The following is a 21119-nucleotide window of genomic DNA, read 5'->3' as shown; positions in this document are numbered from 1 at the left end:
ATGTTGAATAGGAGTGGTGAGTGAGGGCATCCTTGTCTTGTGCCAGTTTTCAAAGGAAATGCTTCCAGTTTTTGCCCATTCAGTATGATATTGGCTGTGGGTTTGTCATAAATTGCTCTTATTATTTTGAGATATGTTCCATTGATACCTAGTTTATTGAGAGTTTTTAGCATAAAGGGCTGTTGAATTTTGCCGAAGGCCTTCTCTGCATCTATTGAGATTATCATGTGGCTTTTGTCTTTGGTTCTGTTTATGTGATGGATTACATTTATAGATTTGTGTATGTTGAACCAGCCTTGCATCCCAAGGATAAAGCCAACTTGATTGTGATGGATAAGCTTCTTGATGTACTGTTGGATTTGGTTTGCCAGTATTTTATTGAGGATTTTCGCATCAATGTTCATCACGGTTATTGGCCTGAAATTTTCGTTTTTAGTTGTGTCTCTGCCAGTTTTTGGTATCAGGATGATGTTGGCTCAAGCAAGAGGAGGCTGAGGGCCAGCCAGGCCCCTGGGTAGCATCTGGCTCTGGTAGGCACTCATGTGGTTTTTGAAGTTGCCCTTCTTTGGGACAGTCCCTGAGGCTCATTGTAAGCTCCTGTGTGGGCTCTGGGACCCCATTTTCCTTTTCTGAAGTTGCAGCTTTCTAACACACTGGTCTTTCATTTTGGTAGGAACTGATGACAGACTCTGAGAGACCCTTTGCCCGCCTCTAGAGTCTTAGTATTTCTTCCATTGACAAGGTTTCCCACCAGCGCCCCATAGCCACCCTGCGTCTTCCATACCAGGATTCACTGGCCCAGGACGTGGCAGGATAGACTCTTCTGAAGTGGTTCCACGTTCCATTGTTGCCTCACCTGAGACCACAAAACTTCCAATAATTGAGTGACATGGGTGTTGAAAGAGACAAAACCCAATCCAGAGAGCACTGGCTTTGTCTTGCCACTGCCCCGCCCCCAGCTCCAGGTCACAGCCCACTGGCCTGCCAAGTGCTGGGAATGGAGCAGGGGCGCTGCCCTTCCTGCCCTCCCTCACCTTCCAGGGAGCAGACACCTGCATCAGTGTGTTTACATTTTCAGTGACTATTAGAACAGTAGTTCTCAAACTCTGTGGTGGGTAAGAATCACCTGGGAACTTGATAAAGTGACATGTCCACACTGCCCACCCCTACAGGTTCTGATTCAGGGGCCTGCTGTGGACTTAGGGGTGGCATTTTTTTTTGAGATGGAGTCTCACTCTGTCGCCCAGGCCAGAGTGCAGTGGTGTGATCTTGGCTCACTGCAACCTTCACCTTCTGGGTTCAAGTGATTCTCTTGCCTCACCCTCCCAAGTAGCTGGGACTACAGGCACCTACTACCATGCCTGGCCAATTTTTTGTATTTCTACTCATTTCAGCTAATTTAATTTTAAAGATCTTAGAATAAGTGTGATGTGGTGCTGAGAAGAATGTATATTCTGTGGATTTGAGGTGGAGAGTTCTGTAGATGTCTATTAGGTCCACTTGGTCCAGATCTGAGTTCAAGTCCTAGATATCCTTCTTAATTTTCTCTCATTATCTGTCTAATATTGACAGTGGGGTGTTAAAGTCTCCCACTATTATTGTGTGGGAGTCTGAGTCTCTTTGTAGGTCATGAAGAACTTGCCTTATGTATCTGGGTGCTCCTGTATTGGGTGTGTATATATTTAGGATCGTTAGCTCTTCTTGTTGCATTGATCCTTTTACTATTATGTAATGTCCTTCTTTGTCTCTTCTGATCTTTGTTGGTTTAAAGTCTGTTTTATCAGAGACTAGGATCGCAACCCTCCCAGCTTTTTTTTTTTTCCGCTCTCCATTTGCTTGGTAAATCTTCCTCCATCCCTTTATTTTGAGCCTGTGTGTGTCTTTGCACATGAGATGGGTCTCCTGAATACAGCACACTGATGGGTCTTGACTCTTTATCCAGTTTGCCAGCCTGTGTCTTTTGATTGGGACATTTAGCTCATTCACATTTAAAGTTAATATTGTTATGTGTGAATTTGATCCAACACAAACCCCAACAAGCAGTTTAATAAAATGACACAAATTAAAGTCCACACTAGTCTGTCTGATGAACAAACAGCAACTTCCTCACATTATCCCAAGCCACAGGATCAGCCTTGTCTTCAGACATCAGCAGAGCAAACAAACCAGCCAGGAGGCACTGAGCCTTCCCTTGGCCCCCTCCTCCTGGATGTCTCCTCCAGGGGGCCATGAGTCTTGTTCCCCACCCCTCAGGGCTTTACTCAGCTGTCACCTTCTCTGGAAGCCTCCCTGGGCCACAAACTTCAACCTGCATGACCAGACAGGCATCCTCTCCCTCTGCACATGGGCTGGGCCACATTCACACTGACGCTGGTGTCTGCTCCCTGGAAGATTGGTGACAGAGACAGCAGGGGCAGTATCCCTGCTCCATCCCCAGCACTTGGCAGGCCGAGGGGCTATGACCTGGGGCCTGGGGCAGTGGCAGGACAAAGCCCAGTGCTCTCTGGATTGGGTTTTGTCTTGTTCAACACTCATATCAGCTATTTTTGGAAACATGTTGTCAGTTCTGGAAGATCCAAAGCTAGGAGGGTGTGCTCCCGAGAAGATGCCTACATCGTTTGGAAATGGAGCTCCAGACTCGGGGCTCCAGTGCTCGGCTAAAGCCACCAGGTGGAAGTTAAAACCAAAAACATGGAGAGTCCCTAGTTTAGGTTCCAAGAAGAAATCACACTGAGAAGAGCAGACCCCTGCCTGGTTCCACGTGACAACAGCAGAGGAGGTGGCCAGGGCTCCAGGCGGCCGGGTCCCTCGTGTTCAGCGCATGGAGTCTTGGGTCCCACATGCGCCAGCAGAGTTGCTGGAGACTCAGGCCCAGCTGTGGGGCTGCACAGAGGAGCGGACACTGGCTCTGAGATGGCAGGCTCACACGTTGAGCTCACACACCCAGGACTCGGGGCTGGCGCGAGGGAGAGCAGCAGTGCCTGCAGGTGGCTGGCTCCTGGCTCACTGGTTCCCTTCCCAGTGTTTCCCCCAGGAAGCAAGATAAATGGGGGGAACTTGCTACCAAATACCCATGGGCAAGACATGAGGAAGAAAACAGCTGGGGCTGAGCTCAGAGCAGGAGAAATGACAAGAGAAGGGAAACCGGGTTCAAAGTGATACTTCCTAACCCCCCAGAAATGGCACTGACTAGGTCATAGGGTGGAGGGTCCAGGGCACCACAGGGCGTGGAAGGGAGCTGGACGGCCCTCCACCCTGAGCGAAGGCCTTGTACAGCCAGTGACAGTGTGGCCCGAATCCCGCCCTCCCCGCCACCCTGAAGCAGGCTGGCCTCTCTGTGCCTTGCTCCTGGCTGTGCCCCTGTGGCCGGCCAGGCTCCAGGGCTGTCTGCCTCCCTCCTCGAGCCAGAGGAAGTGAGCGGAGCCTGGGCAGATGCCCCTGAGTGCCTGGGCCTGCGGAGAGGGCCGGATGGCAGTGCCCACATGAGGGCACTGGGGCCGAGGGGCTGGCCCTGGCTTGGGCCCCCTGCCTGTCCCTGGGTGCCAAGAGGGGTTGCTGCAGAGAGTGACGACTCAAATACAGCACAAGCCACCACTTTATTTCTAAGAGAAAACCCACAGCTGCGTTCTCACACACACGGGCTCAGGTTTTGAACACGGTTTGTACATCTGCCTGCTTGGGTTGCTCCGCACAAAGAGGAAGAAGCCGCAGCATGCTCACAAATGATGCACATTCCACACAGCAGCACAGCCCTTTGGACGTCTTTGGAGTTTAGGATGGAGCTTCTGGAGTCGCAGAGCCATTCCAGCCCAGGCCTAGCATGGTTCCTGCCCTTGCATCAGAGAGGCCTGAGAGGCACACACGTCTTTACAGGCCCAGAAGCCCCAAAGGCTGGGAGGCTCTTGTTCTCTGGTGAATACAGATTTGAGACAAGCTTGGCAAAGCACCTCGAGCCGAGCTGCAGGCCTAGCCCCGAGGAGCCCTGGCCACCCGGAGCCCACTCTGGAGGCTGCCCGGGCCACTCTGCTTTTGCTTTTCCAGGCACTGGGGATGGGGAACGGTGGCCTCAGGGACATAAGGACCAGGGAGAGTGCAATGGGGAGATGGCTTGCTGTTCTGCTGAGCAGGTGCGCCTCTGAAGGTCACTGTGGACAGCGCCCTGCAGCTTGGAGCGCCCGCCCCGGGGAGGTCAGGCCCCGCCGCCCTGGAAGCTCTGCCCCCGTCTCAGGTTCCCCAGGCCTGGGCGGCTGGGCTGTGCTTCCTGCGGTCCCTACTGGCAGCACTCTGCCCTGCTGACTCTGGGGGCAGCTGATTGAGGGGCCTGGGAAGACCCCCGGGCCTCCAGCGGGCCTCAGAAGGACTCCTGTAGTGGCTAGTGTTAAAATGCACACTCTGAATGAAGAGACCCACCCCCCGACAGGCTTTGTGTGAGCAAAATGGCTGTTTATTCACATGGGTGCAGGCAGGCTTGAGTCTGAAGAGAGTCAGCGGAGTGCGGAGGACCAGGAGGTGGTGGTACAGGTTTGGGGCAGGCAGTGGAAAGTTACAGAAGTGACAGCTTAGGGCGGTTTTTGCAAGCTGGGAAGGGGTTGACCAAGATGGGTTACTAAGTCCAATTGCCTTATCAGTTGAGGTGGGAATAATGAACAACGGAGAATGTCTCAAAGTTAATTAGGCACGCAGGGGTTGGTCATTCTTCCTTTTTGTGGTTTTCTAGTTACTTCAGACTTTGCATTTCCAGGAACTCATCTGGAGGTGTATGTGCAGGTCACAGAGATTACCAGGCAGTCCATGGTGCCGTCAGCCTAAAAGACCTGACATTCCTGGAAAAGGAAGTAGGATATTAGGAAGGCTGGCACAGAGGGGTGATGGGGCGGTGTTTCTCAGGGCCTCTTTGAGTGGGATTGGAGGCGGTGCAGAAACCTAAAAGTGGGAAAGAATTTCGACTGCTGGGAGATCTCCGGCACGGGGATATTGTGGGCTTGTTAGAGGGAGCATTTGTACTGGTGTCTGGAGTAAGTTTAGGCCTCAGCAGAAAGGTGCGGCCATGTAAGAGTTCAAAGGGCTACACCCTGTGGGTTCTTTAGGAGAGGCTCGAATCCTGAGTCCTCTGCAGTGGATAACTCCGGCCATGGCCGGGAGGACCGCGGCGTTAAGGAGGGCCTTTATTAAGAGGGCAATGAAAATAGACGACCCCTGTGTGGTGAGAAAACGTCTTTCTGCCTACACGGCAGCATGGTGGTGTAGGATGTGGAAGGTGCATTCAGAGTCAGTGTAGACATTAACTACTGCAGTCCTTCGGCAGGAGTAAGAGCACGGGTTAAGGAATCAGTTCAGCTTGCTGAGACGTGGGGGAAGAGGGGAGTGTGGCAGCCTCCGTAACAGGTGAGTGAGATCCAACAGCATAGCCAGCTTCGGCCGGTGCCAACCGACTGGGCTTGGAGGAACTGCCATCAGTAACCACGTGTGGTCTGGGTCTGGAGTAGGAAAAAGAGAAGGATGGGGAAGGGGGGAGGATGCCATTTGGATCAGGGAGATACAGTCATGGGTTCAGGGTTTGGGCTGGGTGTTAAGTAAGAGGCTGGGCTGAAGTCAGGTCCAAGAGCAGTGGTTACTGTGGGGGTTTCAATAAGGAGTGCATAAAGCTGGGGAAAGCGAGGGGCTGGAAGGAAGTGTGTGAGGTGTGAGGGGGAGACTAAGCCGTGGAGGCTGGGAGAGCTATCGGGGGTAGGTGGGGCATAGCCTGCGATTTTGAGGGATTGCCGGTGTGGGCATGAGGTCCAGCCCAGGACTGTGAGGTTAAGTTGTTTGGGTAAAAAGGCTACAGGCCGTGGGCCTGGCTCCTGGGTCAGAATTCCGACGGCACAGCCTTTTATTTCTGCTGTGTAGAGAGGGAAGGGTTGAGAGGAGTTGGGGGCGCTAAAGTGGGAGCAGTCTCTAGGCCTTTTTTAGAAACGGAAGGAAGAATGGGGGAAGGATTTTTGGTCTATGGGGGCAGCTAAGTTTCCTTTTGTAAGTTCATGAAGGGGTTGGTTAGGGGGGCAAACCCTGGTATCCAGAGGCGAAAGTATCCTGCAACGCCTAGGAAGGAGAGAAGCTGTTGTTTAGTGGATGGGGTTGGGTTTGGGGAATCAACTGGATCCGGTTGGCAGGGAGAGCCGCGTGTATGCTGGCAAAGGATTATAACAGATGGGGAAGAAATTTGGGCTTTAGAAAATAGCGTTTCTGGGGTCGAGAACAGAATGGTGAGTTATGGAAGCGGGTAGGAAGATAGGGTATAAGGGTTTGGTACAACCAGGTGGGTGGGAAGTACAGTCTGATGAGGTGGAGGTCTTGGACTAGTTTGTAGACTTTGTCTGGCTTTCGGACAGCTAGGATAGGGGAACTGTAGGGAGAGCTTGTAGGAACTAAAAGGCCATGTTGCAGTGAGTGAGTACTAACGGGCTTTAGGCCTTTGAAGGCTTGTGCTGGGATGGGTACTGGTGTGGGCGGGATAAGGGTGGTTAGGTTTTAAGGGGATGATGAGGGGTGAGTAGCTTGTAGCAAGCAACGGGGAGGCAGTGTCCTGCACCCTAGGGTTAAGGTGGGGGGACACAAGGGGAGCTACTGAGGGAGGTATGGGTTTGGGGAGGAGGGCTGCGATGAGGTGAGGCTGTAGCCCAGGAATAGTTAAGGAGGCAGACAGTTGTGCTAAGATATCTCAGCCTAACGGGGCCTGGAGAAGTGGGGATGATTAGGAAAGAATGGGAAAGAAGTGCTAGCCTGATTGACACCAGACTTGGGGAGTTTTGAGAGGCCTGGAGGCCTTGCCATCAATTCCCACAGCAGTTATGGAGGCCAAGGAGACAGGTCCTTGAAAAGAAGGCAGCATGGAATGGGTGGCCCCGTGTTGATTAAGAAGGGGATGGACTTACCCTCCACCCTAAGAGTTACCCAAAGCTTCGTGTCCGTGATGGTCCAGGGGGCCTCCGAGATGTCTGGGCAGCGTCAGTCTTCAGCCGCCAAGCTGAGATCTGGGAAGGATTCGGTCCAGGAGTTCTGGGTTGGGGCTGCAGGAGCTCTGGAAGCAGGGACATACGTCGGACAGTCCAGCTTCCATTGGGGGCCCCGCACAGACGGGGCAGGGCTTAGGAGGAATCCCAGGCTGCCCAGTGGTCAGGTTTCTGACAGGTGAAGCAAGGTCTGGGAGGGACAGCTGGACCGTGCAGTCTGGGCGCTTTGAAGTCTTTGTGAGCCGGTGGTGTGGCTGGGGTTTGTCTTACGGCAGAGGCAGCATCTGTAGTTTTGGGATGTGCTGCCGCCAGGCAGCTTCCTCCCTATTATTGAACACCTTGAAGGCGAGGTTGATTAATTCCTGTTGTGGGTTTGAGGGCCAGATTTTAATTTCTGTAGCTTTTTTAATGCCAGGGGCCGGTTGGGTGATAAAATGCATATTAAGTGTTCTTCAGGGGTGAGAGTGGAAGTAGGGATGACATTTAAGTCACTCCAGGTGACATTATAGGACTGGGTTAAGTACTGAGGATCTGATGAAAAGGAGCCTAACCACTGGCCGATTTGGGAAAGGTCAGATAAAGAGAAAGAAATGCGCACCCTGACTATGCCTTTGGCTCCAGCCACCTCTCGAAGGGGGAATTGTTGGTCGGGGTGGAGGAGGTAGCCTCGGGACTCAACTGCAAGCCGGACCGGGTGTGAGGTGGGGAGGTGACAGGAGGGGCATAAGGAGGTGGGCTGTCGGCAGAGAAAGAGGAGGGAGGCTGTGGGGTGGGGATTAGGGCCTGCACTGGGGTCTGGTTTGGAATGGGGTGGAGGAGAAAGGTTGGAAGGTTGATAGACAAGGAGGATTCTGGGTTACCGGCAGAGGCAGGAGGGGTGGGCGGGAGAGAAGGAAAATTTGGGACGGGCTGCACTGAGAGCAGAGATTAGGGAGGGATTGGAGTGTAAAAAAGAAAATGCCCAGACATCGGGCACCTCAGACCACCTGCCCATTCATTGACAAAAATGGTTTAGGTCTCACAGAATGGAAAAATTGAAAGTGCTGTTTTCTGGCCATTTGGAACAATGCCTAATTTGTACTGAGGCCGGGCTGTGTTACAGAAAAGAAAAATGAGATGTTTAGGTTTCAGATCGGGCGATAGTTGAAGAGGTTTTAGGACGCAGGCTAGAGGCAAAGACAGAGGAATAGAGGGCGCAATATTGCCCCTGGTGAAGGAGATAAGTTTTAAGGATGAGAAGCAGAGACGAGGAGATGGAGTGAGCAGTACCAAGGTTTTCAGTAGGAGTCCCTGATTCCTGGGCTGTAACATGGGTGAGTGATCAAGACATGCGTCCCTCGATTGACCAGACACCAAGGGAAGGCCGTCTTCCCGAGTTCATGACTGGTGTTGGAGCTTTTGAGCACATGGATAAAGTGTCTCCTTTGCCTCTACTTTGAGAGGGAGACTTGTTTCTTTGGAATTTAAAGGAAAAGGGAGAGAGAGACTCCAAGACTTGTCTCCTTTTCTCTAAAGGAAAAAAGAAAGGGGAGAGGGAGAGGGAGAGGGAGAGGGAGTGGGGGAGGGGAGGAGGGAGAGGGAGGAGGGGGGAGGGAGCGGGGGAGGGGAGGAGGGAGAGGGAGGAGCGGGGAGGGAGAGAGAGACTGCTTACCTGATCTAAAGGTGGCGAGAGAGCTGTTCCGCAGGCTAAGTGCGAGCTGCTGGTCTGGTCTAATGTGTTGAGGTCTCAGGTGGGTCTCTTCCCAGACGGGGAGCGAGGACAGGGGGCTGGTCTCCCCAGAGGAGAACGCCTGTCCCAGATTTTGGCACCAAATGTTAAAACACGTTCTGAATGAAGAGACCCCCCAAACAGGCTTTGTGTGAGCAACAGGGCTGTTTATTCACCCGGCGCGGGCGCGCTGAGTCCGAAAAGAGATTCAGCGGAGGGCGGAGGAACAGGAGCTGGTTTTATAGGTTTGGGGTAGGATGTGGAAAGTTACAGACGTTACAGTTTAGGGCGATTTTTGCAAGCTGGAAGGGGGTTGTCATAGGGTCTGTAGTCATGAGGTTGACCAAGATCAGTTACAAAGTCCAACTGCCTGACTTATCAATTGATAAGGAACAATAGAGAATGTCTCAAAGTTAATTAGGTGTGCAGGGGTTGGTCATTCTTCCCTTTTGTGGTTTTCCATTTCCAGGAACTCATCTGGAGGTATACGTGCAGGTCACAGAGGTTACCATGCAGTCCATGGTGCCGTCAGCCTAAAAGACCTTACAGCTAGGACTGGGGCACTGCCCGTACCCTCAGGCCTGGGTGGGAGATGTGGGCTGGAAGTAAACCTGGGAACTTGGGACTAGCAGCCCTCAGGGCTGTGGTGCAGGAGCAGCCGCCAGGGCAGCACCAGGAGGTGAAGGCCCCGAGGGAGACGAGCTGGTGCCGTCCTCTCCCAGTTCTACCCAGATGGGCACCCTCACCTTCCCGGGACATAAACCCCTGGGGCTCACGGTTGGCAGCAGACAGATGGACTAATATCAATGTCTCCAGTGACCCAGGGCCCAGTCCCTGCCCTGAAGTCTGCTCAGTCCCTCCAGCCCATGTCCGGCCTCGCGACGCCTCATCTGTGCCAGGGCCTGGGCCTCTGCTTCAGCACCTTCTCCCTAGCAGAGTGACTGTCCACTGGCTTTCAAAGGTGGCACTCCTCAGCTTTCAGAGCTGCAGGACAGCCTTGGGGAGGCTGGGGGGGCTCTGCCAAGCAGGAGACAATAGCAGAGACAGGTGTGTGACTCCTGGCTGCGGGGCCTCCTCCACCCTCCCCACTCAGGGCTATAAATACGAAGCAAATGGTAAATGCTCCCAGACATTTATCATAAATTACAGGTGGATGATTGTGAGTCTTTAGGCCATGAGACCTCTGGGGGAATATTTCAGTTCTTTGAAAAAAAAGAAGACACTAACCTGATGGGGCAGGAGGCCGTTCAGCCTGGCTTCTGACTGGGAGCTTGCTGGGTGCAGCAGACTGGCATGGGAGAGGTCAGGGTGCTGGGTGGGTTGGAGGCAGGGTGAGGGCCAGGCAGCACCACGACCAGCGGTGGTCAGAGAGGAAGCAAACGATGGCGCGGGCCCAGATTGGAAGCGCCAGAGCCAGATGAGGGGCACCCTGGACCCTTCTGCGAGGTTGGAGCATTATGCCAGGAACAGGTGTTCCCTGTACACTTTTTTAAGTGAGTAAAGAGAACAGTGATTTTCAAACACGCGTGTGTGTGGGGCCTCGTCCGTGCACCTGTCCCCTGCCTCTGCATGAGCCCAGCAGGAAGTCCTAGCTGGAGGGCTGTGGGGCTTGGGGCCAGCATTACACACAGGCAGGGTGAGCATGCTGTCCCTCGGAGCATCCTCAGTGGTGCAGCCAAGAGCCAAGAAGGGCAAAGCCTCCTCCCTCCGATCCAAAGGAAGCCAGAGACCTACCACAAAGGCCTCCTGCATCTGCTCCTTCTCCCCCGGCCTTGCATCGCACTGGCATTGGCTGGGCATTATCTGCAACTGGTCTTCCCTTCAAGCATTCACTCTGCAAATGACCAGGGCCTCCAAAGCCCGTCCAGCCCCAGGTATGACTGGGTCCGTGTCAGACAGAGAGATGGGAGCGTTCCAGTTGTCCCGCATACCGTTTAAACCATTCCCTTCCCTCTCTTCCGGAAACTCCTGAGCAAACATCAGGCACTAGGACAACTTCTAATTTTTTTTTTTTTTGAGACGGAGTTTCGCTCTTGTTACCCAGGCTGGAGTGCAATGGCGCGATCTCGGCTCACCGCAACCTCCGCCTCCTGGGTTCAGGCAATTCTCCTGCCTCAGCCTCCTGAGTAGCTGGGATTACAGGCACGCGCCACCATGCCCAGCTGATTTTTTGTAGTTTTTTTAGTAGAGACGGGGTTTCACCGTGTTGACCAGGATGGTCTCGATCTCTTGACCTCGTGATCCACCCGCCTCGGCCTCCCAAAGTGCTGGGATTACAGGCATGAGCCACCGCGCCCGGCCAACAACTTCTAATTTAATATTGTAATAATAAAGCCACAGCGGCACAGAACCATGAACTGCATTTTCAATTCCTAACTGAACTCCCGCTGGAGCTATTGTCAGGATAAACACACAGAATCAATGGCTGCAGTTGCCAAAATAAATGGGGCACGCCCACCCCTCTGCCGTGGCATCGCTGCAGACCTGCCCTGCCCGACCTGTACCCGATCTGGGCATCGCTTGGAGGAGGTCGCCACGCAGAAGGCAAGATTAAAATAATAACACTGACAACCAAGCGCTAAGGAGGAAAGACTCCTAGAAGGAGGCAAATTTAATTTTCTTTTCCTCTTTGACACCTTTCTTCCCTGTCCAAAGGGAGGTTCTTAATTGAAGTCTGCGAGGGGGAACGATCCGTCTCTTTATTACTGAGTGGCCTCAGCACACAGAACGCACGCTTTTTGTTGTAGATTTTACCTTCCTTTTCCCCCTTGGCTCTGGAAAGGATAAGTGAGTACAATTTTGTTGTCTTCTAAATTAAAAAGAAGGTGAAGTTGACTGGGTTGGAGCCGTCTGCACAGCAGTTTGACAATTGGGGCGACAGCATAACTACTGGGCAATCTTTTGCACAATTCAAAAGCTTTTTTTCCCTTTTTGCCAAGGAATCAGTCTAACAAACACATCCTACTCTTGCTGAAAATAATTTCTTTTCCCAACGCTTCTAGGAATAAAACACTTTTAATGTATTTGTCAGGAATTGACACTTCATTTAATAAGATTTAAAAAGTGACAATTTAAAGAGCAATTGAGAAGAGTCTCACATCCATCATGGCTCGTGGTTCTAACTAAAATCAAACAATGAAAGCAGAAAAAGCGCTGAGAAAATGGCAAAACATGTGTCTGTGCGTGTTGGGGTGGGGAGGGGTTCACAGCTGCTTCAAGTCCAAAGTGCTCGCGGTGCCCCGCCTGTGAGACTGCCTTGCTGGGTGCCAGCCTGTCTCCTTCCTCACACCCCTCTGCTCCCCGAGGACTCAGCCCCCACTCTCTGCTGGGCTGAGGGCTCTATGATGCCCAGGAATCCTCCCAGCCACGTGCCAGACCATCCCATCATCAGCACTTGCTTTTAGCTTCAAGTTTTTAGGTCACTTTGGTCCAGGTGGCCAGGGAAGTGCTCTGTAGGACCAGCTAGGCTCGGGAACTCCAGGCTGCTGGGGACTTTGTGGTAGCTTCTCCCTTGTCCCTGTTCCCTGGAGATGAGGGCCTTGCCCTGGTGTGTGGTGTGACACACCTTGACTGTGGCCTCCAGGCCCAGCTGGACACACGAAAAGAGCTCCTGCCCAAGTCGGAAGGCCCCTTTGGGGAAGGGCAGTGCCCCTCCTGCCCGGGAGTTCTCCTGGAGTCTGAGGCAGGCTCCCGGCAAAGTGAGGGAGGCAAGCTGGCAGCACGGCTGTGGGGGAATGAGACATCTGTTGCTAGCGATGCCCCATCTTCCCCTTACTTCTCTATCTGATAATAAGGGGCAACCTTAAAGTGCTGGGAGACAGGAGGGACAGAGATCTGGAGGTGCATGCCCCAAAGGAAAGTGCCCCACGGGTCTGGGAACTGCAGATACGGGTCTAGGGGTGAGGCTTTGCAGCATGTTCCTTTTCAGATGCGAGGCCGAGCTGCCAAGATGGCATGTAGTTCCCAGAGCACAGGAGGGCCCTGTGTGCTCTGTGGGCAGGGGCTGGAGGGCTGCAGATGCAGGGCTGGGCAGCTCCTTTGCCCCCTGCACCTGCCCACCCTCTCTTCCCAAGGTCAGCAGCGTGCTGCTCCAGGCCTGGGGCCTCTGGACAGGCGATACCCATGTTTAAAAAGAAGCACTTGAATGGCTCTTTCAAAACGTTTGAACTCTGCCCTTGATATGACTGATCTGGCTCCTCTGTCCCCATCTGGGTAGAAAACGCACTGGGGAAGGAAGTGCTGAGTGCACAGGAGCTCTCTGGCTAATTGGCAACCTGGGGCTGGAGGCTGAGAGTCAGCAACCCTGCTGGAGGGCCCCCCACCATGAGTGGGCGCCCACCGTTCCTTACAGGAACCTCCTCACATTATGAATTGCCTGAAACCCCAGGGGCGTTCCGCTCACTCACACAACAGGGAAGTGGCGGAGATCAGAGCTGAGGGGATAGGAAGCAGCTCAGCCCTGCAGCTGGAGCCACTGAGGAGGACAGAGAACCATGGACCTGGCTTCTCCCCAGGAACCTGTCTGTTCTGCCCAGGTGGCCCTCTGATGTCTGCCGTCCTGTGTTCACATGGAAAGACAGCCTTCCAATTTAATCACGCAGTTTGATGCTACCCTACTATTTCAATATGGACAATCACTCAAAACCAAGTTAAACTAGGAGGAAGCAGCTGACCCGTTGGTTCTTTCTAGACCCAGCCGGTATGTCTTTGAGACAGCAGAAAGGAAACTCTGCGCTCGCACCTTCCTCTGATCAGGACTGCAGGTTGGCACTGAGGACCCAGGGACCGAGATGCTGCTGGCATGCCGTGCCATCCTGGGGAGACTCCCAGGCAGACACTGATGGCCACAGAGGCCGGAGCTCTGGAGACAGCGGAGGGGCAAGCAATGACGTGCGCAGTTACCCAGGGCAGTCAGAACTAGAAAGGAAATCACTAAGTAAGAGACGGAGCCAGATCAAGCTACCACTGTCGAATGAGGTCCTTTCAATGAGGATTAGGAGAAAAGCTTCTTAGAACTGCTATTTTTCAATCCCCAGTTGAGTACTGCGGTGTGGGGAAAGCCCGGAGTCCCAGTTCTGCATTCCCAGCGCTGATGGGCAGGCAGCTGCCTCTCTGATGCTCCGCTAAACACACCCGGAGGGGCGGCAAAGCCATGGCGGTCCCAGGCGGGTTTGGCCACACCAGAACTCGGTGTACGTTTATCTACATGGACTTCTGAATGGTGAATTAGCAGCAGGCATAGTAACTGTTTCATTGTCAGCCTCCCAAGCGTAAAGACTGAATACATTTCAGGAATGACAGGTGAATAACTCAGCCATGTGAGTGACTGTTAACTCCAGTGTCCACAGGTTGATTTGCTCGTGTGCATGTGATGAACTTCCTCAGAAGCTTTCCTCTGCCGCCCAGGTGCCAGGATGAGCTGCATCCGTGCCTCATTTAGGAGACACGCATGATGGGTCTCTGTCCCCACAAGCTGAACCGTTCAAAACCAAGGCAGGAAAATTACAGCATCAAAAGGGATTAAAACAAGTGATTTGCTGTTTGAGCATTTCAAATAGATCTGGAACACCTACGATTCACTGAATGAGAATAACTAAAAGAAATAAAAAATCATTTAGTTGCCAGGGCAATGTATTCCGTAAGAGTAAGCACTCTGTGGAAGCCCATTTCCTAAAGGGTGCCTCCAGGTAACAAAGGCCTGATATTTCCTCCTCCGCCTGAGCGTTCGTGTGCCATTTTTGTATTCCAGCACAGGCCTGTCTATTACCTCCCCTGTTCCCTGCGCCTGGGTTAGATTAGAGAGGTAGGGTGTTAATGGTGGACTTGATGAAGATTGAAGACCCATTTTCTCCCCCTGGAGACCAGCCTGATTTGGACAAATTGAGAACAAAGCAGCCCCTTTCTGTCCTTGGGAGAAAACCTGCTCTGTGTCCGCTTCTGCAGCCAGGTTGCTCCTCCCTGGGAAGGGGTGGGGGCAGGTATGCGGGTGGAAACCAAAGACCGCTTCTCAGGGAGGAGACCATTTCCTGTGGTCGCTGGAGCCCACCAAGTCACACCAGGCCTGCTGCCTCCTTTATTGGTGCTGCCGGTTGGGGGAGCGTGAGCTGGAGCCTGGGCTGGAGGGCAGCGAGCTGCCACTGGGTGCCCGCAGGGCATGGGGGTCACGCTGCTGACCCACCAGGCTGGTGTCCCCTGTCCCCGGTTCCTCACTGTTTTCCTCCTTCTGGCTGCTCTGCTGCTCTGGACACTCAAAGTGGACACAGTGGAACACCTGGGAGAGAAAAGGAAAAGGTGATGAGTGAAGCGTCGGTGTGCGACCCTGGCGCTGCCACAAGTCGGGATTCTGCCCTGCCCAGCTTTGGGGGCTACCAAGTGGGAGTTAGAGGATGTCCTTCCCACTGCCCATGCCTGCCCTGGCGCAGACACCTGATGGCAACTGGCATGCTGTAAATACATTTCAGTCAGGATGAAAGGAAATGAGCCAGTGGCCCGAAAGTTAGACACCGTGAGGTGGATTCCTACAAAATCTTCACACTGGATTATTCCATTTTTGCGAACCTTTGTCTAGTGGGCCCCTTTTTCCTTTTTAGTTTTTTGTATCTGGCAGTTGTGTTAAAAGTCAATAGGAGCTGACTGTGGTGGAGGTTGTTCAAGCCTGTGAGGCTGGGGCGAGCAGGTCCACAGATAATACCCGCGGTCTGTGTGGCGGCTGTGCCGTCCCCCCGTACCAGCGTGGGTTGTCTCTGGTACTCTGGTTTTCTTCCGCATCCCAAAGCTGTGCATGTGATGTTCAGGTGCGTCTGCAGGGTCCCAGTCTGAGTGCACGTGGATGTGTGTGAGCGTGCCCGGCAACGGGACGGTGTCTGTTCTGGGCTGGGTCCTGATGCTTAATTCTCCCTGGCCCTGCGATGGTTGAGCACAGACCTTGCTGAGGGAGCTGTGTTGGGGAGTGTACTTCAACATCATATGGCTCAAGCCAGCCTGGAACAAATGCCCCCAACGTGTAGAAGCCAGCCACGTGGCTGACAGTCACCCTGTAGGAGCAAAGTGTGCATACCTGGCAATAGGTCAGCCTGGAAGTACCATGAACTCTGTGCTATGCCAGCACCGTGCAGAGCTCAGTGCCCCACAAGCAAGGGTGAGCCATGGCCCTGACCTGGAGAGTAGGCAACGTGCTTGTGGGGGGACCTGACGTGCATGTGTGAGCCGTGGGGTGCAGGACAGAAGGGCGGGGGCTCTCGCCACAGCATGAGCATGTGTGCACACGCATACACACGTCCTTCCACTGTAGAATCAAGTTCACAGAGGAGACAAATGTAGTATCAACTGCGGAATTCGATTGAAAATACAAATTCCATGCTCACCTCCCTGCATCACTATTTTTTCCATATTCGCACTTCAGTTATTTATTGACTGCTGTTTTACATTTCACATTTCCTCACATGAAGACTGAGACCGTGTCTTCCTGGTGTGTCCACTCTGTTTTGGCAGCTGCCATTTTGTCTTAGAGGGAACTGATTCTTCTCCCCACAGGGCGGGCGCTCAGCCGCCGTCCTCGCTTCCAGCAGATGCCTCACTGCCTCACGGCTGAGGCTGCCCACACGTAGCCTATGTCTCCCTCCTTTTCCTTTCCTTCATTCCTTTATAAAATCTCCTTCTGTGGGTTCATCTGCAGGGCTTACTGGTCAACAGCCGGAGGGGCAAGTCCTAGGGGAAGGCCTTCTGTGGAGATCTAAACACTATTTGGGGCATCAGCTCTGCTCTGGGCTAGCCGGGTGAATCTGAGAACCATCCTCTAGGTGACAACTATTAATCCACTCCTCTATCAGCTTCCCATTCTTGCTCCTTTTCTGTAAGAACACTACCCTGGGCAGGTTGGCCACTCATGGATCACTTGCCTTGTGAGTGCTCCTCCTTCCATGCCCAGGGATGAGTGAAGTCAGGCTCTGCGGGGACAGGACACGCTCTGAGAGTGCAGCCCCAGTCCTCAACGCGCCTCCACTAAAGCCTCTTGTAACCCAGAAAATATGCCATTCTCTTTTGCAATATGACCCAGAGCCATATTCTGTCCCACACCCAGACACGGGACTCTTCAGGACAGGCTGCATTTCCTGCTCCTCCCCTGCTGACACTGGAGCTCTTTATCCCGCCCGTCATGTTCTTTAATTGGTTATTTGTGTAATCCCTGCTCTCCCGGCTCTGTCAATATCTCCGGGCTGCTCTCCAGAGCCTCAGGCTGACACTAATCCTAGAATTGACTTACATTTGTCCTACTCCTTATTACCTTTCCTCAAGCTCTCTCCTCCGGTATTGAATGGCTTTTCTCTCCTTTTGCTCTTGCAAGGTTCTCTACCGTCCTGTTACATTTCCAGGCTAGCTCTTCCCCCACCAGCCCTGCAAGCCTTCAGGGTGCCTCCTGCTCCTCAGCCCACCCACCTGCCTGCCTCCTACTGATCTGTCAGCTCCGATCTGACTCAAGGACCAAGGGCTTAGTCGTCCTTCTACCTGCGCGGGTTCCTGCACAAGAATAAACAAATCGATAAAAACCCTGGATTGAGATATAAAGTTTAAAAAGACCTCAGAGTGGCCTAGTGCTACAGCTTGCTCTTTAGAGCTAGCCTCTCACTGGAAGAGGGATCAGGGTGGGTCTCTGCTCCGCACTGTGCTAGTAAGAGCCTGGGAAGAGATGCTGTCTGTAGTGAGCACGTGATAGACCTTCCACGGACCTGTCGGTGCCCCGGTTCTCATTGTTATCCTCATTTCCAGCTGCACTTATCTCTTATCTAACTTGGGCAGTGTAAAGCGCACAACTGTGTTTAGCCCATTAGCCAATTTGTTTTCAGATAATAATGCAAATGGCTGTTATTCCCAACACACCTAACAAGACTGACGGCCAATCTCAACTGTTTCTGTGTTTTCCTATGGCTGTTTCTCCTAAAGATCTCATAACTGTCTCTCTCCCTGACACCACAGAGCTTTCACAGCAGGCTCTTCCATCGAGTTAGGGGACCTTAGAGGCCCTTGGACGCCCTAGGCCATTATTGCCTGACTGAGCTCCCCTGTGGCTCTGTAAGGAATTGGGGCCATCTCAGGGCTGTGTCCCAGTCTGTGGCCCCAAAATCCCAACTAACCGGAGCACAGTTTCCCTGAGCATTTTCAAGAAGCCGCGCAGGTACTGCAGATTCAAAGGCAATACAAAGGGCAACTTTATTAAATCACAAACTGTGATGAAGATTCTCAGTGAAAAAGTGTTTTTACAAGTGGACTCATGGATAAAGAGGCAGAGCATGCCATGGGTTGGAGTGGGCAAGCTACAGGTGACAGGTCGGGAGGGAACAGGCCTCCGCACACACACACACAGCACTGGATGAGCATCACATATGCAGCATACATGGCCAGAGGATGACACTGCATGCGTGAGCAGGGTCAGAAGGTGCACGCATGCCACAAGCATGAGGGACCTCCTATGTGCCTGACTGGGTGAGGTCCCAGCTGCCCTCAGAGGGTACATAGTCCAGTGAGGCCAGCAGACATTTAAGCAAGGGAGAAGGAGCCCCAGGGGAACAGAGGAGGGGAGCCCAGCCAGGCAGGGAGTCAGGGAAGGCTTCCTGGGGGAGGAGACATCTGAGGTGAGTCTGGAAGGAAGAGGGAGCCAAGCTAGAGAGGATGGAGGAGGGAGGACTTGGTGTGGAAGGAAAATGGGAAGAACTACACAGATTCTCAAGCCAAAGGGTAGCGACAGAGCAAGGAGGGCCTGGGAAGCTTGGAGTGCAGCAGGGTGTGGGATGGAGGGATGGGGGCAGAGGCCACACAGTGCGACAGGGTGAGGGCCTGGGCAGGGAGCCTGATACTCTTGGTCAAAGGAGAGCCTTTAAAAACTGATCTTTCTTAAACTAAAAAATTATTTTAAAAGGAATGTACATTTGTGATGACAAATTCAAATAAGAAGTGTTTTTAAAAAGTAGATGACAACAAACCTTTAAACCTTGGAATCTCCTGATTTAGCAATTTGGAATCAATAAGAAGAAGTCATTTTCAAATAAAAAAAAGAGCAGAATTCAGTAATGGGCTGGATGAGACTGATAAAGGAAAGGGCCCACAGTGCCTCTCAGGGTTCCCTGGAAGGGAGGGGCGCAGGCGTACTGCGGTGCTACAGAAGGTGGCACCAGCAGGTCCCGGGGCTCCAGGCACAGCAGCTCAGATCTGCACTCATGCCAAGGACTCTCCAGATCCTTTCCCTGCAACGAGTTCACTGAGTGCAGACGCTAGCAGGTGTGTCTACAATGTGGTTCCTGCCCTCAGGACCTCTCGGACAGACAGGGGCAGAGGCACCTCTGTGCTGGGGCCTGTGTTCCTCTTCTGCAAATGTCAAGTGGGCAAGCTGGGACTGAACCTCAGGGCTGTGCAGCCCCTCAGCCTGGACCTTTCCACTGTATCAACATGCTGCCTCACACTCATCATTCTACCAGCATGGGGTCAGTAATATTTAATACATCAGAGGTGTATGAAAAACTCATTTCGCCTGGAAGAGAGGTCAGAGAAGGCTACAGAGAGGAAGGTTTGCACAGGCGAGGCCTTGAGGGGTTGGGAGGCAGAGGGAATGAGGAGAGGACTTCCATATAAAGATCGAGGCCCTGGCACCTCGCTCCTGGTAGCCTGTCCCCATTCACTCTGGTCACCCCTCTATGGAGCAGTGTGCCTGGCTCAGTCATCTCTGTTGATGATGTAAGCCTAGCAATATTCAGCCAAACATGGCAACTGTGTAGGCCAACACCCAGCTAGCTCCTGGACCACTCAGATGCCCATCAACACATATGAGGCTGGGATGACTTCTTCTTCTGGGACCCCAGAAATCCTCAGATTTGCACCCAGTGCAAATGGGCATTTAGATGGGAGCCTGTAGGTGGTCCCAATTCTGTTCTTGGGAGCAGGAATGAAAAGCAAACCTGTCATGGGGAAACTGGCACCTTCACTGGCCATGCTGCCAGGGCTGGGCGTGAAGCTGCCTCCGGCCCCTGGAGAGGAGTATGAGGGAAGGGAGGCGGCGTTGCTTTTTATACACAGGAGCTGGAGGAGGGTGATGGCAGCTTGGAGGAAGTCATCACTACCATGGTGTGGGGAAATCTGGAAATATTGGGAATGTACCCTTCCCCCTCCCACCGGAACCCCAAGCTCCTCAGCCCACTTCTTTCCATCAGGCACCTCTGGGCGTCCCTCTAGATGGAACAGCCAAGTCCTGAGTCTCTGCTCAGAAGCTCACGAGGTTCCATTTCTTTTCTTCAAACCTTCCCAAGACTGTAATACCTCTTGGCAAGGATGTGACCGAAAGTGGATGAGGCATACTGGGCAGAGCCGCACTACTGATTTATGCAAAACCATTACTCCGGCAGCCGCCTCATCCTCCCCCTTTCCAGCAATCATGTATCCCATTAGCCTGTTTGATTGCCGTTGCTCACAAAGGGGCACCTTCGCTGAACCATCTTCAATGGCCTCTCGATCTCTCCCCCGAGAGGAGCCGGCTAATTTGGAATGTGGTCATGTGTATGAATCCGACACAGCCTCAGTCACAATCGGGTGTCCTTTTTTTGTAGCTGCTGTTTATGATCACTTTGCCTTGCTTCTCTGGGAGCCATAATTCACGACATACTGGAGATAGTCTGGGCGTTCTTTTCTCCGTGAACCCTGGATAGCACGTACACAAATGGGCTAGCCTCTTCTTGGTGACCAGGCTAATTCCTCAGTTGGTAGTTGGCTGCTGCCTCTCGTTAGAGGGATTCCTTGAGTACTATTTGCTTGACAAATTTTCAAGATTTTTAAAAGCAGAAGCCTCTGCTAATTTTCCCAAGTTGGCCTAAAAGTCCACTGTGAACTGTAGCAGAAATCGGGAAAATTTAATAATTGTTGATCAATGACTCTGCCTTACTTTCCTGGTTCCTCCTGAGTAATTTCCACAGACGGCTTCCATGCTAACTGATACAAATAGAATTTCTGATCCAAGCTTTCAACTCACAAATACAAGTTGACAAATCTATAAAATAAATGCCTGCCTCTTGATGTCTGTCCATAAGTCAAATGCAAAGCCATGGCTTCTAACTTACACTCCTCTAAAGATTCCCTATTTCCCTTTCACAGTGGCTGGCTGGGGGGCATCACACACCTATCCAGCACTCAGTGACATAGTAGATCCTGCTGATGGTCACCATTAACATCCCTTTTTATTTTTTATTATACTTTAAGTTCTCGGGTACATGTGCAGAACATGCAAGGTTGTTACATAGGTATACACACGCCATGGTGGTTTGCTGCATCCATCACCCCATCATCTACATTAGATATTTCTTCTAATGCTATCCCTCCCCAATCCCCCTACCCCCTACCCCCTGCTATCCCTCCCTTAGCCTACCACCCCCTGACAGGCC

General features: G+C 52.6%; 2 protein-coding genes across 2 annotated transcripts in view; one reads left to right on the top strand and one right to left on the bottom strand.

The window, feature by feature from the left end:
• Positions 1–11279: 11279 nt before the first annotated feature.
• BTBD9 (BTB domain containing 9) overlaps positions 11280–21119 on the bottom strand; it is a 92633-nt gene continuing 82793 nt past the window's right edge. The window contains exon 3 of the mRNA XM_017522549.2: positions 11280–14971. Within this exon, the coding sequence (XP_017378038.2) occupies positions 14774–14971 (198 nt within the window). The 3' untranslated portion in view covers positions 11280–14773. The remainder of the gene's footprint in view (positions 14972–21119) is intronic.
• Positions 18535–20612, top strand: LOC119470183. The gene has a single exon (XM_037736233.1). It carries the CDS (start codon positions 19634–19636, stop codon positions 20333–20335), a length of 702 nt encoding a protein of 233 aa, XP_037592161.1. The 5' UTR covers positions 18535–19633; the 3' UTR covers positions 20336–20612.

This window comes from Cebus imitator, unplaced genomic scaffold (assembly GCF_001604975.1).
Source record: "Cebus imitator isolate Cc_AM_T3 unplaced genomic scaffold, Cebus_imitator-1.0 Scaffold24, whole genome shotgun sequence".
Classification (NCBI taxonomy): domain Eukaryota; kingdom Metazoa; phylum Chordata; class Mammalia; order Primates; family Cebidae; genus Cebus; species Cebus imitator.
The sequence above is the reverse complement of the archived record's forward strand: the minus strand, read 5'-3'. Positions and strand labels throughout refer to the sequence as shown.